Source organism: Pseudonaja textilis, chromosome 13 (genome assembly GCF_049901715.1).
Source record: "Pseudonaja textilis isolate UNSWEBS1 chromosome 13, rPseTex1.2, whole genome shotgun sequence".
In the NCBI taxonomy this organism is placed as follows: domain Eukaryota; kingdom Metazoa; phylum Chordata; class Lepidosauria; order Squamata; family Elapidae; genus Pseudonaja; species Pseudonaja textilis.
In genome coordinates this window covers 5,058,968-5,077,412 of record NC_142002.1, presented here as the reverse complement: position 1 = coordinate 5,077,412, position 18,445 = coordinate 5,058,968, and the positions used below count along the sequence as shown (strand labels likewise).

The 18,445-nt window shown below is 40.8% G+C and overlaps 1 protein-coding gene across 1 annotated transcript in view; it reads left to right on the top strand.

Annotated features, from left to right (window-relative positions):
• Positions 1-18,445, top strand: part of MCTP2 (multiple C2 and transmembrane domain containing 2) — a 137,824-nt gene that overhangs the window by 74,373 nt on the left and 45,006 nt on the right. The window contains exons 11-15 of the mRNA XM_026709428.2: positions 5,683-5,869; positions 7,151-7,244; positions 7,430-7,532; positions 9,236-9,338; positions 18,001-18,102. Of these exons, the coding sequence (XP_026565213.1) occupies positions 5,683-5,869; positions 7,151-7,244; positions 7,430-7,532; positions 9,236-9,338; positions 18,001-18,102 (589 nt within the window). The remainder of the gene's footprint in view (positions 1-5,682; positions 5,870-7,150; positions 7,245-7,429; positions 7,533-9,235; positions 9,339-18,000; positions 18,103-18,445) is intronic.

Here is an 18,445-nt window from a genome sequence, read left to right as displayed (position 1 = left end):
TAAATATTGAAACTGACAGCCTCTGTTGTAGGTCTTTCACCACTCCTAACCGTTTCTAACCTAATCTCCTTTTCACATCAGAAGACCTTTGTCCTAGTGAGGTTTAATGCCTTACCCTGCACTGGTATGACCACACTTGAAATACTGTGTCCAGTTTGGTCACCGTGATCCCCAAAAGTTGCTGAGACCCTACAAAGAGTGCAGAGAAGAGCAACAGTGATGATTAGGAGAATGGAGACTAAAACATATGATGAAAGATTGTAGGAACTGGGTAGTCTAATTGAAGAGAAGGACTAGTGGTGACGTGATGGCAGTGTTCCAAATTTTGAAGGGCTGTCACAAAGAAGAGGGAGTCAAGCTATTTTCCAAAGCACCCGAGGGCAGGGCAAGAAGTAAAATGTGAAAACTAATCAAGGAGAAATGCAACCTAGAAATAAGGAGAAATTTCCCGTCAGTGGGAGCGCTTAATCAGTGGAACAAGTTGCCTCCAAAAGTTGTGGGTGTTCCATCACTGGAGGTTTTTTAAGAAGAGACTGGACAGCCCTTTGTCCAGAATGATACAGGCTTGGACTAGGAAGACCTCCAAGGTCCCTTCCAACTGTGTTATTCTATAATTAAAATTGGATAGAAAGTTCCATAACATAGGAACTTTGGAGCTGATCTTTATCTGTTCAGATGAAATTGTCAGGACAATTTTCTGAGGAGCTTAAGATTCCCTGGAAGATAACAGTCTTATGACAAAACAATAATAATCATCTTATTACATTTTATCTTATTATAAATGATAAGTACAAGCTCCAACTGAACAAGCATTTATAAAGTGTACATTTTTACCTCTCCCCATCCTTCCGGCTTGTTTCACTATCCTTGTGCGCTGCGGTGCAATGTTCAAGTGTCACAACCAAGGAGCTACTTTCATATCCACCCAGAAGAATCTCATAATATCAGTTCCTCATGCACACTTTGGTTCTTTCATTCCTTCTTCGTCATGCTCCCTTCAAAGTATGAGTCTGTAGAGGTTCTCCATCATCCAGGTCATGGTTGTCTAGAGGTGCTTTTTCAGGAGGCAACTGGACTTTCTTGTTGTTTCTTTTGAAGATGTTTCACTTCTCACCCGAGAAGCGTCTTCAGGAATAGATGGATGAGAAGCAAAACATCTTCAAAAGAAAAAAAAAAGAAAAGAAAATCCAATTGCCTCCTGAAAAAACACCTTTGGTTCAAATTATCAACTATGTAAGGAGCAACATTTCACCAATATGAATCAGTTCAGTTCGAATATACTTAGTTTGTCTCTAACAGACTGTGCAGTTGAGTGCAAGGTTTCAAGAGATGAAGGTGGAATGGACATGGTTGTCCATGAAGAAGTCATTCTCATGTTGAGGTGTTCTGTCTACAACACGGTTTCCTGTCCATAATGCTGTCCTTTCAGCAGTTCCAAGAAGATTTTTCTCCCCATTTGCACATACAGGTGACCCTGAGGGCACAGCTAAATTCTCAAGTGGCCTCAAGAGCTTTCAGGGAGAGTGCTAATGACCAGAACGTAAGAAACAAGATCCTTCCAACCCACTCCCTCTCTCCTGACAGAACTAATCCTTCCCTCTTCTTGGATGAGAAGTCAAACATCTTCTTCTTCTTCTTCTTCTTCTTCTTCTTCTTCTTCTTCTTCTTCTTCTTCTTCTTCTTCTTCTTCTTCTTCTTCTTCTTCTTCTTCTTCTTCTTCTTCTTCTTCTTCTTCTTCTTCTTCTTCTTCTTCTTCTCCTCCTCCTCCTCCTCCTCCTCCTCCTCCTCCTCCTCCTCCTCCTCCTCCTCCTCCTCCTCCTCCTCCTCAAAGGAAAAAAACCAGTTCAGTTGTCTTTTGAAGAAGAAAAAAAGGAACACCTTTGAGACATCGATGACTGAGAATCTCCACAGACATTTTGAGATGCTTTCATTCTCTTGACTGAAACCCTATTAAAAAGGAAGCATTCAGAAGATTTTGCCAGGAGATTGCTGAAACCTCCGGGGTTTTGTGCCTTCCTTTCTTCTTCAAAACCAGCTATTTAGAAATGAAAAGTTTTTGTACGTCATGGCAGATGGACAGCAAGGGTTCAGGCTCTAGAGTCTCCTCGGGATGGAGGCATGTTCCATTTCCCAAGCAGAAGCCCCCAGGAGATGCTCTTCCTTTTCTCCTCCTCCTCCTCCTCCTCCTCCTCCTCCTCCTCCTCCTCCTCCTCCTCCTCCTCCTCCTCCTCCTCCTCCTCCTCCTCCTCCTCCTCCTCCTCCTCCTCCTCCTCCTCCGGAAACACCTTAACAAGTCCTTGCTTTAAACAAAACCCTTTGCACAGGCCTTCCTCTGTCAAAATCTGTTCCAATTTCTCTCTCACCATCCAAAAACTTGACTCCTGCAAATACCCGGCAGGGTTCTGAAGCTTCAAGTATTTATCTTCTGTAAGAGCTGAAATCTGCAGAGTTCCCTGGAAGTTGTGCTCCATTTGCTTCCAAACAAAAGAGCTTTGAATGCTCACACCACTGGTCTTCTCACTGCTACAAATCTGAGAAGAATTTCCTCCCCTTCCTCCCTTTTCATCCACTTTTGAAGACTTCAATGGTGTGTGTGTGTGTGTGTGTGTGTGTGTGTGTGTGTGTGTGTGTGTGTATCTTTAAAAGAAATGCATTTTTCCTCCCCCTAAAATGGCAAATGCTGCTTTCTGGAAGCAATCGTCTGGAGTGCATCGTCATGAAAACTGAGATAAGGTGGTGACCCATTTAGAGCCCTTTTTTGGAAGGGCGGGCTGTCCCATTTCTAAAATAGAATAACAGATTTGGAAGGGGCCTTGGAGGTCTTCTAGTCCAACCCACTGCTTAGGCAGGGAACCCTATAGCATTTCAGACAAATGGTTGCCCAATCTCTTCTTAAAAACTTCCAGTGTTGGAGCATTTACAATTTCTGGAGGCAAGCAGTTCTGCTGATTAACTGTTCTAACTGTCAGGAAATTTCTCCTTAGTTCTAGGTTGCGTCTTTCCTTGATTAGTTTCCTTCTGTTGCTTCCTGTCCTGCCTTCAGGTGCTTTGAAGAAGTCAGGGACAGAGAAGGTATAGCAGCCACTAGCCCACAGTGCATCTCGACAGTGGCTAGAGATGAATTTCTTTTTGGGAATCAAATAGCCAGAACTATTGTGAGCCTCACAAGCCTTATTTTAGATCCGTTCTGCAATTTCATAATCTTTCTGCAAGTGATCAGATCCAACTTTCCACAACACCATATGTTTGTTCCCTGGAGTCTTCCTCGGGAGGAAGAAATGGTGTTGGGGTGGAAAGATGAGCATATATGACATAGACTGTATGTCAGGGGTCGCCAACCTTTTGGATCTCAGGGACCACCAAACTCATAATTTTAAGTCCCGCAGACCAGAAACCCTGGGAAAACCCCCCAAAAAGGCTGCAGGAAAATTCCCCACCCTGTTTTCCTACCAATCGATTGTTCTTTATTTGGGATCACAGGATACCGTCTCCAGCTCCATTCTCGGGGGGAGAGAGAGGGAGAGACTTTTGACTTCATGCAAGGAAAGCAGCAGAAGTCTTTCTTTCTCTCCCCCAAATTCCACCAGAAATGAGTCTTTGTGAGACTTGTCACGCTGGCGCAGTCTCTTAGAGTAGGATGCCTTGCAGGGTCCCAAAGACTCATTTCTAGTGGAGTTTGGGGGAGAGAAAGAAAGACCTTTGCTGCTTTCCTTCCATGCAGCCAAAAGCAGAAGAAAGAAGTGGAAAGAAGCAGCCCAGTGGCCAGGCCAGGCGCGTGGGGTGAGTGGGGCAAGTTCCCCCCTCCGCTCTTTACCCCCTCCCCTCACTACCTCATGTTTGCAGTGCAAGGGGTGCAAGCCTTGTGTTCCCGCGGGCCATGTGTTCAGCACAGCCTTGTGTTCCCACAGCCTGGATTAATTGCTTTGAGAGTGTCATTTCTCTATGGATCTCCAAAATTTTCTCACAGACCACTAGTGCTCACTGGTTGGCGACCACTGCTCTATGTGATTTCAGACAAATGGGTGTTCAGTCTCTTCTTAAAAGAGAGTACCCATAAATTCTGAACACAAGTTGTTCCACTGATTATTGTTTTAATTGTCTGGAAATGTCCCTTTAGTTCCAGGTTGCTTCTCTCCTTCATTAGTTTCCACCTATTGCTTCTTATTCTGCCTTCAGGTGCTTTGGGGAATAGCTTGACTCCCCTCTTCTTTGGGGCAGCCCCTGAGATATCGGAACACTGCTATCATGTCACCCTGAGTCCTCCTTTTCATTAAACTAGACAAATTAGGTCCCGCTTGATGATCTGCCTCAAAATAAGGACCCATCCATTCTTAAAAGTTTTTAAAGAGTTTATTCAAACACAATGCATCCATTTTTCAGCCATGATGTTTCTTATCTGCAGAGGTGTAACATTGAATGTCAGTTCTCTTGATTTGGTTATTTGTTCTTAATATTAAAAAAAAATATTGTTCTTTGCACAGGAATCTTCCCTAATTTGATTCTTATAATGTTCCTGATTAAAGAATTCTTTTTGAGCACTCCTTTCTTAAACAGAGTTTATTCAGGGGTGCGTTTTTCTGCAAGAAATGTTTTGGGTACATGGATTAAAGAAACTATCCCAACAGTACTTTTTCCAAAAGGCAGCTGGACTTTCTTCTTCTTTTCCTTGAAAAAGTTTTGCTTCTCCTCCAAGAAGCTTCTTCAGTTCTGTTCTGCTCTTCAGAACTGAAGAAGCTTCTTGGATGAGAAGCGAAATCTTTTCAAGGGACCCCCCCCCTCCCACAATAAAGTCCAGTTGCCTTTTGGTAAAAGCACCGTTGGGACAACCATGACCTGGATGATTGAGAGTCTTCATAGACATTAAAGGAACTACCAATTTTGGGACAGAAAGGCAAAATTAGTTGCGTCCTTTGAAGTGGAAAAGTTGTAACTATTTCTTGGAGGGCTTCAGCGAACATTATAAATTCTTATCCTCCATTACTGTTGGCATCTAGCACCGGCAAGATTGCCCAAAATTTACAGAAACATGAGTCCAGAATGCTGGAAATGCAAATACAAACAAGGCACCTTCTTTCATATGTGGTGGTCTTGCCCCAAAGCAAGAAAATATTGGAATAAAATAAGAAAATGGCTGCTGGAAATCACTGGTTCCCAAACTGAACTCAAACCTGAAATGTCTCTCCTTGGAATAATTACAGGAGTATATACGAAAGAAATGAAATATATTATAATACACATAGTGACAGCGGCAAGAATCACTTACACACAGAGTTGTAAATTCGATAGCATTCCACCTGATAGTATGATAATAAAGAAAACAATGGATTGCACAGAAACAGTCAAACTCACATTCAAATTGCAAGATAGAGAAGATAAGGAATACTATACGGTCTGGGAGAAATGGTATAACTGGTTAGAGAGTAGGAATAAAAATTAACGTAAATATGTATATTGACCCAAAAGGAAATTTTGATGTCACTATACTGTGAAGATTGTATATAAGTTTTTTTTTAATGTGGAAAAGTTCAGTAATATATATATATATTAAAAATATATATAAAATTCTTATCCCTCCATCCGATGTTGAACATTGTATAGCACCCAGCGCCTTGTATGGAGGGATGACCATAATGATGTCAGGTACGAACTGACTGTGTTTTCTTTTGCCTTCCAATGGTTTAGATGCAAAGTTGATGTTGGAGGACTCTCTGAAAAACAAGCCAACTTTTTGGAATTGCCTCTGGAGAAACAGCCTGGTTTCCTGATGATGGTGATCTCTGTGGCACCTTGCTTAGGGGTGTCCATCTCTGATTTGTGCGTGTGCCCTCTGGGAGACCCCAGTGAAAGAAAGCAGATCGTCCAGCGTTATGTGAGTCTCTGGATGGTTATTCCCCCATCCTCCTTTCTTCTGAAGCAGGGATATCCACAGAAACAGAGGCAGTCTGGCAGACATGGCACTGTGATCAAGGCCTTACCTCCCTTAGCGGGTACAAAAGGGGCATTTTGGTGCTCCATCCATCGTCTTGCAGCTTTGGATTCTACCTCTTGAGTCAAAGGTTCATGGGAAAACTAAGGGGTCAGTAATGGGGGCATGCATTAGTGTACTAACGTGCCTATCATCCCTGTCATTGTATTTTTATTCTCTTATTCTCGTTCTAGTTTTTGTTTGGCAAATTCCAATATATAAATAAATAAAAATGGCATAGAAAAATCTGACAGCCATTTTTGCCAATCCAAATGCAACCTCCAACTCATCTTGAATGTTCTCAAGAGTCAAGCAGGACCAAGGATAGTGGGCAAGCACTTCTGTGTCATTGCTACAAGTTATATAATAAAAGAATGGAACCTTACTCAAAAGTTACTTTAGTGTTTAGTCACTTTTTTAGAGTAGAGGAAAGGGGAAAATGAAAAAACAAAAGAGCACAGAGTTCTGTGAACACAGATTATTGCTTTCAGCTAAAAGATAGGTCTATAATTTCTGTTCCAGTGCGTATAGAGTTAGGATTATCTATCTGTCTATCTATCTATCTATCTATCTATCTATCTATCTATCTATCTATCTATCTATCATCTATCTATCTATCTATCTATCTATCTATCTATCTATCTATCTATCTATCCATCCATCCATCCATCAATCCTATGCTTCCTCCTCCTCCTCCCCTCCTCCTCCTCCTCCTCCTCCTCCTCCTCCTCCTCCTCCTCCTCCTCCTCCTCCTCCTCCCCCCTCCTTGTCCTCCTCCTTCTTTCCATCCATTTATATCTATCGATCTATCTCATCTATCCATTCATCCATATGCGCTCACACAAACACGCACAAATAAAATGTATATGCAAACACATACACATGGATATATACATATGTGTACATTTCTCATTTGGATTTACAATGTTTGCAAACAGTACATTATATTTAAACGTAGTTATAAGTATTTAATGGTACCGTGCACCAGTAGGAAATCAGACATGAGTTTCTTATTTAAGTGTGTTACAAAAAAAGTATCAGAAGAATCAAAAGGACTTAATATGAGGCTTCCTTAATGAACTGGTTATTTGGACTTGAGAAAAATGTGCTCTTCAAAGCTGACACATCAAACATAAATTAAAAGCTTGCAAAACATTATTTTTCTAACCATTATTTTCTTTTCAGAGTTTTAGGAACTCTTTCCAAAACATGAAGGATATTGGTTTTTTGCAAGTCAAACTTTTAAAAGCGGTTGATCTGTTAGCTGCAGATTTTTCAGGTATATATTGTTTTATTTCTCTTTCACTCTCTTCAGCATGGCTTAAATCTCCCATAAATGCAATTCTATAAAGGAGGGTCTGAAACAAAGAGGAGAATCTCTCAAGAAGCTAGAATATCAGCAAGCTTCTTTTCATTGAAAAAAAAAAATCTTGAACGTAATATTTTTTGGGTTTGTTTCTGTAGGCAAAAGCGATCCCTTCTGCGTCTTGGAATTAGGGAACAGCAGACTTCAGAGTTACACTGTTTACAAAAACCTCAACCCAGAATGGAATCAGGTCTTTACTTTGTAAGTAGATTTGCAACTGAAATTCTGGATTTGAGGGATAACTGGCATATTTCTTAGATTTGCCAAGAGAGAGGTAACCTACCTAGTAGGAACCAGTCTTGGAAAAGGTCCTGGAGGGACATGTAGGTACTTTCAAAATATAAGAGATTTTATTATTGAGTTTAAGGCATACCTTCTCTAGAGCATCTGTACTTTAAATCCAGAAGCAGTGTGTTAAATTTTATTTTGAAAAGAATTATGACATTTACCCACAGTCTAGAATTTGAGGGGTCCTTGGTGCTCTCTCAGCTTGGTTGTTTTCTTGCAGATTTTTCATTACCCAAACCAGGTAACGTCAGTCAACTCAAACTGATGATGTTACCTAGTTGGATCGTAAAACATCTGAAAGAAAACCACCGAGCTCAAAGAGCAACAAGCACCCCTCATTTCAACCCTCAGTTAAAAATATTCTGCTTTATCAGTCTAGAATTTATATGTTTATCATCTTAATAGTTTTTCTCTTAATTAGTCTTAAACTAAATGGGTTAATTACCTCAAGATGCTTCTTTGCACACTCAGCTTTGAATCCAGATAACATAAATACGAACAATTAGCAAGGTAGTCAGGGAAACCTTTAGCAGAGGAGATGGTAGAATAATCTAGACAGGTAGTACATTCTCAGTGACCTGTTGGCTGCTAGGAACATGGTCCACTGAGAAGAGGCAGAACTTGATGGCTAAATGGCAGTTCTTCCAACTCATTGATTCCATCATGACCGATGGCAAGTTCATGCTCGTATCCCTGCTGGAAGAAACGTTGGAAAAAAGAATGCTATAGTATACTTCAAGTTACAAGGAAAAAAATTGAAGTATTTAGTTGAGTACTAGGCGGCCCTCTTGAAAGAAGACTCAAAGGAGAAGGTTTGCAAGAAACAGCATAAACCCAAAGAGTAGAGAGGCTGTAAGCAGTGGTGGAGTTCATGGGATATTAGGAACCTGGGAATAGTGCAGATCATGTCAAATAAAATGAACTTGACTTCATTTAAAGCAGGGGTCCCCAAACCCCTGAGCCATGGTTCATTACTGGGGCGTGGTCTAGTTGTAACTGGGCCCCTTGAGTGGTGGGTACCCATGCATGCAGCTCAACTTGCACAAGCTGCATCCACATGCATGTGACTGCCAGCCTGCTGCTCGCACAACTTGAGCTGTGTGTGTGTGTCGGCCCGCTGTTCACACGGTTTGGTTTCCCCTCTTCCCTCCACGCTGGGCCTCCAAGCCACCAAGCTTGGGGACTGCTGATTGAAAGCACTAAAACCAATGTTGGGTAGATGACAGCAGGGTTTATGGTCACGTTGCTTTCTTAAACATACCTTCCACCTATGTTGGGACTATGATTTCCTGAGTTCCCCCACAGTGGGGTGGGGGTGTGTGTGGATTATGGGAGCGATAGTCCTGAGTTATCTTGAAAGGCCACCAGTTTGGAAGGCTTGCTGGAGGGTAAGATTTAACAGCGAGCAGGCAAGTGAGTTGTTAGACCATCTCTCAAGTCGCCTTCATCCCCACGATTTGCAGTAAAACTAATGTGATTGGATCCATGTTCAACTTGTATGTTGAGGGATTACATCTGCTCTAAACCCACGTTTTAACACCTCAAAGCCATCGCGACTGAATTACCGAATGCTTAGCTCTTTCTTTCTATGGCTAATTCTGCCCATCTCTTTCCAGCCCTATTAAAGACATTCACGACATTCTCGAAGTCATGGTGTTTGATGAAGATGGAGATAAGCCGCCTGACTTTCTTGGAAAAGTTGCCATCCCTTTGCTGTCTGTAAGTTATTTTTTTCCTCTCTGCTTTGGCTCCATACATCAGCTCAGCCTTAATGGCCTCCGTGGGACGGGGCTGCTGCCTTCTCCTCCTGCAACGATGTGTGCAGAAAGAAAAATAGCCCTGTCTGGATGTTGGCATTGCAATAATCCTTTACCTTGTAGGCACGATTCTCTTTCAATCATTCTGCACATTCTGCAATCATGTTCTTTCTCTGTGTGTACAGGAAGGCAGGAATCCTGGCCGCAGCTTTCGATTCATCTATGAAGCATTTCCTTGAGAACATATTTCTCTATCTTGTTTGTTTACTCTCTTGCCTACTTCACTGTTGGGTGTGTGCAGGGGTGTGCAAACAGGCACACTCTTTTCTCCAGGGTAAGCCTTAATTAGTAGAGCTTATTTTCTAGGAACTTTCAGTATTTGTTCGGATTCAAAGCAGATGTAGCATTTCGAGGGGACCAAAGGCAATTCGTATGCACTGTGTTCTGTGAGTCAAAACTGGGTCATTTGTGCTTCTTGATTAGGTTTTGGAAGGGGTGTTTGCTTGGCTTTCTGTACTTGCAACTTAAGCTTAATTTCATATGGGAACCCTATTGTCCTTCTGGTAATTGCATAGTTTAATACAGCTGCAAAACTCTTCTGGAGTACTTTTCCCTGTGAAGAACACAGAATAACAGAGTTGGAAGGGACTTTGGAAGACAACCCCCTGCTTAGTCAGGGAACCCTATAGCATTCCAGACAAGTGGTTGTCCAGTCCCCTCTTTAAAACCTCCAGTGATGGAGCCCCTGCAACTTCTAAACGCAAGCTGTTCCACTGCTTGACTGTTTTCACTGTTAGGAAATTTCTAGAATGACCTCCAAGTCCCTTCCATATTCTACATTCTACGTGTATTCTAAGAAGCCAAGAATTTCTCCTTGGTTCTAGATGACCTCCAAGGTCCCTCCCACACTCTGTTATTCTATATTCTGTGTTCTAAGAATCTACTTGGATAAACAGCAAAACATTTCAAACCAACCAAAACTAATAAGTCCAGTTGCCCTGACTCAACTTCCAGACTCGGGACACCAAAGAACCTGTCTGAAGACACACGGATAAAACTGGGTCAGCATTTCTTCTTCCGTTTTCTAATTAATTAAGGCTACTTCTGAATTTATTTATTTTTTAAGTGAGGAAAACCCTTGTAGCATCTTTTGCCAGAGAGCTTTATTAAGCCCTCCTCTTTAGTTAAACCATAGCAGCAGCTGCCCAAGGTGGCCTGAAGGAAAGTTACAGTTCCTTTTCTCAACTTTCATAGCTTTTAACGTAGCTTTAAAACCTTCTCCGTTTTTAATTGCAGAGAGTTTGCTTTCAAAGGAATCTGAAAATGTGCGGCTTCATGGCAAAGCTCCTTTTGACTTTTGAGCCACTTTAAACTTATTATTCTTTCCACATCTATATTTTCAGCTGCCTGTTCCCCAGTTTTCCATTTCTTTTCCTTTAGACTGTCCTTTAAAACTGTTTTTCTAAGGCAGGCTGGGGAAATTTCTTTTGAAGAGCAACTTATACTTTTAAAATTAGGAGATATCCCACAGCACATTTTGAAGACTAGCAGGTAGATGTTGTTCATATCTCACTATTGTCAGAAACAGCTGCCTCCGAAGATACATTTATATGTACTTTATATGTCTGAAAGTTGCTGAGGTAGTTTTTTCCCCCTCAGCCATGAATACAGGACCCTTCAGACTCTGTTCTTCAAGGCAGGCCAATCCTTTCCCAAAATATCTTGGTTTAATCTCTTCTTTAAAAAAAAAAAAGCATATATAGATATAATTCTCTTTTTGATCCTATTCTTTCATATTTCAAGCTCTCTAATGTTTGCTTGGGATTGTTTTTTTTTTTGGAATGGTTATCAAAGCTCGCGTCGTGCGCCGAACCGTTTGATGTTTACAGGGAAGGAACAACTCCTTAACATCTTTTATTCAATTTTTGATGACTCTGTTAATTTCTCCCCAAATCCTCATATCCCTGATGCTGCTGGACGGGAACAGCATGAGCAGCTGGTCTCCTGGAGAGCTAGTGTTTGCCAAATGGCTTGTGTGAGAGGCAGCCGGCTGTGTGAGTTTGACAGGGGTATGTTAGATCTCAATTCCCTCCCCTTTCCTCTTGATTTTATAGACATTTGTCAAGAGCCCCTCACAATTTCCCGAATGGGGCTCTGAGAGGGAGGGAGATGGTCCATGGGCTGGATACGGAGAAAGTGAAGGAGAATGTTCATTTTGACTCTTTCTCTCTCTCTCTCTCTCTCTCTCTCTCTCGTGTAGCTGATATGTTAAAAACAAATAATATCACGGCACATTTCTGGTTTAGTTGAAAGTCTTGGTTTAACAGAATAAGAGAATAACAGAGTTGGAAGGGACCTTGGACCCTACGTCATTCTTGTCCAGTCTCTCCTTAAAAGTTGATGGACCACCCAAAACTTCTGAAGACAAGACATTCCACTGGTCAATTGTTCTTACTGTCAGGAAATTTCTCCTTATTTCTAGGTTGGTTCTCTCCTTGATTAATTTCCACCCATTTCTTCTTGTCCTGCCTTCAGGTGCTTTGGAGAATAGCTTGGCTCCCTCTTCTTTGCGGCAGTCCCTCAAATATTGGAACATTTCTATCATTCAGCCTTTGTCCTTCTTTTCAACTAGACTAGACGAACCCAATTCCTGCTACTGTTCTTCATATGTTTTAGCCTCCAGACCCCTAATCATCTCTGTTGCTCTTTTCTGCACTCTTTCCAGAATCTCTACATCTTTCTTTTACAATATGGTGACCCAAGCTGGATGCAGTATTCTAACTGTGGTCTTGTTAAGGCTTTATAAAATGCTACTAACAATTCAAGTGATATTGATTCTGTCCTTCTTCTAAAGCCCCAAAGAGCCTGAGACTAGATTATCTCAAGGAATACCTTCTGCCCGATGAACTTCTCCAGGAAACTTAGAGGTATCTAGAGAAGGAGGGCCTGACTGCAAAATTTTGGATGACATTTATTTAATTACAGTCAGTCCTTACAACTTACGACCATTCGTTTTGCAATTGTTCAAAGTTAGGAAGGGACTGAAAAAAGAGACACACAACCTGTCCTCACACTTGCAACCATTGTAGTATTCTCCCCCCCCCCCCACGTCATGTAATCAAAATTTGGTTGCTAGGCAATTGGCAAGCTGGATTTTCTTCATGATTGTATGATTTGCAGGATGACTGCACCAAAAAAAAGTTTGTAAAATTGGTGTGTCTCGCTTAAGAATCATATTGCTTATCAACTGAAATTCTGATACGAATTGGGGTCGTGAGACGAGGAGTATCTGCATTATTTTGCTTCTTTAATAGATGCTTTTCTGATCTAGGGAGTACTCCCAAGTGGCTAACATGATTTTAAAACCAAAAACACAGAATTAAAACACAGTAAGTGGAAAAGTAAAATTAGCAATAAACTTTTTTGTTCTAGCACAAAGCTAAAATATTCCTCTCCTTCTTAGGCAATTTACTAGTTGAATTGAACTTAATGTTTAGTTCCTGTCCTACACTCAAATATTGGAGGAGGACATTCACACTAGTGTATAAATTGTAAAAGATCAGAGTTGTTCTATTTTTGTTTTTACATTGGAATAGTAGACTTGGACTATTTATTGCTTTTCCTTGGTTTCATTGTTTGAATCTTTGAATCTTTTTTTTTTTTTCAAATGTTTCCAAAACCTTTTAATCATTCTAGTCACTTTGTAATCTGCTTTGAGAAATCTGGATAGTGGATGGGTTTGAAATAAAATAAGTAAATAAATTAATATTTCAAGGCCGGCCAGCTGGTTGCCTGAGACTAGATCCAATTCTCATCTTCCTTTATTTGTGCTTTGGTGGGTCCTAGCAAATGGAGCAAAGAATAGCAATGTGCAAAACTCAACCAATCTGAGAGCAGAACGATCTGGAATTGGTGTGTTTTACACATCCCCGGTGAACAATGTGCTCAAATGGTTGTTGAAACAAGAGGAAGGAAAAAGGCCTTCCTTGTGTTACAGTGATGGAGAGAGAGCTACTGCATTCTGTTGATTTTTTTAGCATATTTGGTTAAAGGCGGTCCCAGCATATCTGGGTTTGTTGTACTATTGCATCTGGGGCTTGACTGAGGAAAAAGGTGGTTTGTGAAAAGAAAGGATTGAAGTTTCTGAATTTACTTTTGGACTACGGAGTGATGGTGATGATCTGCTTTGGTCCATATGTAACTAGATCAGGTTGGTTGGATGCAGTGTGGAAAATGATATAATCACATCATTATACAAGGGAGCTTCGTATCACTTATGAGCATGACAGGAAAGGAAGGAAGGAAGGAGGGAGGGAGGTGAAGGGAAGAAAGAGAGAAAGAGGAAAGAAAAAGAAAAAAGGAAGAAAAAAGGAAGGAAGGAAGAAAAGGGAGAAAAAGAGAAAGGAAAGAAAGAGAAAAAGAAAGGGAGGGAGGAAGGAAGGAAGGGAAAAAGAAAAAGAAGAAAAAGAGAGGAAAAGAAAGAAAGAAAAAGAAAGAGGAAGGGTGGAAGGAAGGAAGGATGGAATGGATGGATGGAAGGATGGAATGAAGGAAATGAAGGAAGGAAACTCTACCTGACTCCGTGGTTTCCTCCCCCAAACCCCAAAAACTTTAACCTTAGACTGTCTAATATTGACCTCACCCCTTTCCTAAGAGGTCAGTAGGGGGTGTGCATAAGCGCACCAACGTTCCTACCGTCCCTGTCCTATTGTTTCTTTTATTTTTCTTATATGTATCCATTTCATGTATTCATAACTATGTTTATACTTATACCTGTAATCTTATAATTGCTTGACAAAAGAAAGAAAGAAAGAAAGAAAGAAAGAAAGAAAGAAAGAAAGAAAGAAAGAAAGAAAGAAAGAAAGGGAAAGGAAAAGAAAAGAAAGGAAAGGAAAGGAAAGGAAAGGAAAGGAAAGGAAAGGAAAGGAAAGGAAAGGAAGTAAATTTGGGTAGAGATTGTGCTACCATAGCAGTAATTACTAGACTAAAAGAGAAGGCTGAGCATTGCCAGTTTGATGGCATTTTTTTTCAATAAAATGAGGATCTGAACTTTACTTTCTTGTATCTCTTTGTCCCAATCAGCTTAAGCCAAACTGAAAATCTGCATTGTACCTAGCAAGTAGAAATTTACTTACAATTATAATCCCATAATTTGCTGTGACCGAGCACCACTGAATATTTTTTTTTTTTCTAAACTGGTAGAAGTTTAGAAAAGCCTAGAACTACATGACAAATCCCAGAATCCGCACTGAATCCACAACTGAATGCTAATTATTGCATTCTTTCTCAAGGGCAAAGTTATATTTCTCTCCTCTTTCTCTAACCCGCCCTTCTATTTTGCTTAATGTTGAAGGAAGTAGTTTGGAAACATTCAAAAACCGGCTGACCCTTCTGTGATTATCTACGTGCACCATCATAAAGGTTTCCTTGTGGCTGATAATTTACAGAAGGAAACCAGGGGGCGGGAAACAGAATGTGGTAGGGCAGTGGGGAGAGGACTTGTACACAACATTTGGACAGCAATTTCCTGGGTTGGCCCAATGATGAATTTCTTCTGCTCAGATAAGAGAACAGCCAATGATCCCTTGCAGCTGTTAAACTCTCCTCCCTTGTCCTATCCGGAGATGGCAAATCCTGAGTTCTGCTAGAACTATTGTGTGCCATGCTTTCAACCACGGAGGGCGCATCTGCACTGAAGCCAGATGTACTTCTGTAAATGAATGCTTGTGTGTGTGTGTGTGCGTGTGTATGTGTGTAAAAAGGGAGAAAAGTTGCCAACTCGTTTTTCTTGCAAACTAGAACAACACAAACCCTGCCATTCCCCTCTTAAGACCTCTTAGCGTCCAGTTCAGTATCAGGACTCCAACGTTTTCCCCCTTTTTATTAAAATTCTCCAGTGGTCAATAGGGTTGATGCTTGGTAGATGTAGCGCTGGCTCTCCTTAGTAGTGCTGAATTCCCACACATCCATTTCACCTGGCAGGTTTTGTACAAATGGCTGAGCAAATCTATCCATTAGGCTGGGGCAGAGTCTGCCCTGAAGCTTGATGTTTTGCAGGGCTGTTTAGAGGATAGCATTTTGTGCAGTTTGGAATAAACTTTGCTCCAGTTGCCATGGTTTAACCTTTTTTAGATAACTGTTGGCCTGGATGATAGAATCTTCATTTACACATTCAGTTCGCAAGTCTTCACATGAAGAATATTAGTTTTTTTTCCAGATATTCAGAAGGTTTTTATACATTTTTTTCCCCAGTCATCTAAACATCCTTGTAGAATTGAGAATAATCAACCAACAGAACAGAAGTTGCCTACAGAAGTTGTGGGAGCTTCATCTCTGGAAGCTTTCAAGAAGAGACTGGATTGTCATTTGTCAGAAATGGTGTAGGGCAGGGTCTTCAAATTTGGCAAGTTTAAGACTTGTGGACTTCAATTCCTCCTCCAGTCACATTAGCTCAGGAATTCTGGGAGTTGTAGTCCACAAGTCTTAAACTTGCCAAGCTTGAAAACCCTTAATCTGTCTATTCTATTCTATTCTATTCTATTCTATTCTATTCTATTCTATTCTATTCTATTCTATTCTATTCTATTCTACCTCTCTTTATCTATCTATTCTCTCTTTCTCTCTCTCTTCCTCTATCTATCTATTCTATCTATCTCTGTTTCTATCTATTCTACCTCTCTTTCTCTAATTATTCCAGGGGCCTTCAAACTTGACAGCTTTAAGTTTTGTGGACTTACAACTCCCAGAATTCCTCCTCCAGTCATGTTAGCTCAGGAATTCTCGGAGTTGAAGTCCACAAGTCTTAAACTTGCCAAATTTGAAGACCCTTGGTGTAGGGACTCCTGCTTGCACCGGGGGGAAGGGAGGAGGTTGGACTAGATAACCTACCAGGTCCCTTCCAACTCTGTTATTCTGTTATTAAATAGCTTGCTTAAGCTTCTAATTTGTCATATTGGAGAGACTAGAACAGCTTTCTGTAATCTGAGCATCCTTCACATAGGTAGTTTTCAATGGCCATGCTGGCTGGGAAATTCTGGGAGATCTGAAGATTAGCAGTCTGAAGATTCACCTGTCATGAAACTGTATAAACTCAGGTAGTCATAATTGTTCAGTGTGACGCTGAACCTAACATATTCCTTCCTTAAAACTTAAGGAGGCTTTTGTGAAAGCATCTTAAAATGCGGGCTGCCATTTCAAAATCATCTTTGGGTATTTTGTTCTGCCAGAGATAATTCCCCACCCCCGCCCCATCCTGTGACAGCTTTCACGTTACATTATTTTGAATCGAGTTATTTCCCATCTTAAAAAGCAGGGCCTGCAGTTGAAAAGGGAGGGAGACTGAGCAGAAACCAAATGTGTAATCAATCCTTATTGTACCATGTATAATGTCTATTTTCCGCCCGTATTTTTTAAAAGCCAAAACCACCTTTCCTGATGAGCCAAATGGTTTGAGATGGGTGTTTGGTTTTTTTTTTTTTTCTAACCTCCCGTTTAGCACAACAGAAGCCAACAAACAAATTAGAACCTTGGAAATACATTTTATATTCCAGGCAACAACGAACTATTTATAGGAATCCATTTATTTTTGGTCATGTGTATTTATTTTGTCTCTCAAGTAGGTGTGAATATTTTTTCCAGTTATGATTTTGTAGATTCAGCATCTATATGGGGATTATACTTGGAGGGAGGGTGGAATTGAAGGCTCCTGGATTTGGGGTAACTGTTGTGCTTTGAGGATTACAGGACCCACAATGTACCACACAAAAACAGAAGTGGTCCTTAATAGAACACAACCTCTAGAACAAGGGTCTTCAAACTTGGCAAGTTTAAGACCTGTGGACTTCAACTCCCAGAATTCCTGAGCTAACAGGACTGGAGGAAGGATTCTGGGAGTTGGAGTATACAAGTCTTAAACTTGCCAAGTTTGAAGACCTCTGCACTAGAGCTTGACCTTGAGAAAGCAACCAAAGTTAGACTTGCCTGAACAGAGCATAGCACATGGTTTTTAGGCTTGAAGTTGAGTGCATTCCTTTCATGGTAGGAAAATAATGAACTTGCCTCTTTTTTTTTAAAAAAAAGGATTTTCTATTAAATGCATTTCTTAGTGCTTAATAAACACCATGTGGTCTGGGTATTTACTGTGCTTAACAATACAAATTTACATTCTTAATCTCCACCCCTTTTTACAACCATTGGTAAAAGAGATTCCATGTTTGATAATATTCTACATCTTCTTTCCGTTTAATTTTCAATGTCAAACTATCCACTTCTGCACAATCTAGTATCTTCCTAACTATCTCTTCATCTCATGAACTTGCCTCTTGGCTTCTATCCTTGACTAGTTTCCATCCATTGCTTCTTGTCCTGCCTTCAGGTGCTTTGAAGAGGTTGACTGCATCTTTTTTGTGGCAGCCCTTTAAATATTGGAACACAGCTTGTGATGCCACCTCTAGTCCTTCTTATCATTAGATCAGCCAGTTCCTGCAATGGTTCCCCATACGTTTTAACCTCCAGCCCACTAATCCTTGTTCTCTGCACTTTTTTGGCTGTGCAAATGCATTGAAGGTGATATAAATAGCAGCTTTATTGAGCTTATTTTTGACACTTTTCTTTGTTACTTACAGATTAAAAATGGGCAGCAAAGTTGCTACGTGTTAAAGAATAAAGATCTGGAACTTCCATTGAAAGGCATGGTCCACTTGGAAATAGAAGTCCTGTTTAATCCTGTAAGTCTATGGTCTTTAGAGGAGTAGTGGTACCTATTTATCTATTTGCATTTACATGCCTTTGAATTGCTAGGTTGGCAAGAAGCTGGGTGAGGATGGGAGCTCAACCCATCGCATGGAGCTCAGTGTCAGGATTCCAACAGTTACCCCAATTAAATCATGAGTCTCGAGCCAAACTTCCAAAATTTCAAAAGGATTTATTGGGAGTGAACATGTCCGACACTGCCTGGGTGTAGCTGACTCTGAGACACGTAATTCATTATCACCGTTGGCCCTGGTTTTCCCTCCACCCCCTGGGTGTATCGTAATTCATATTCTCCAATGGGACACATCCATAGCCAAG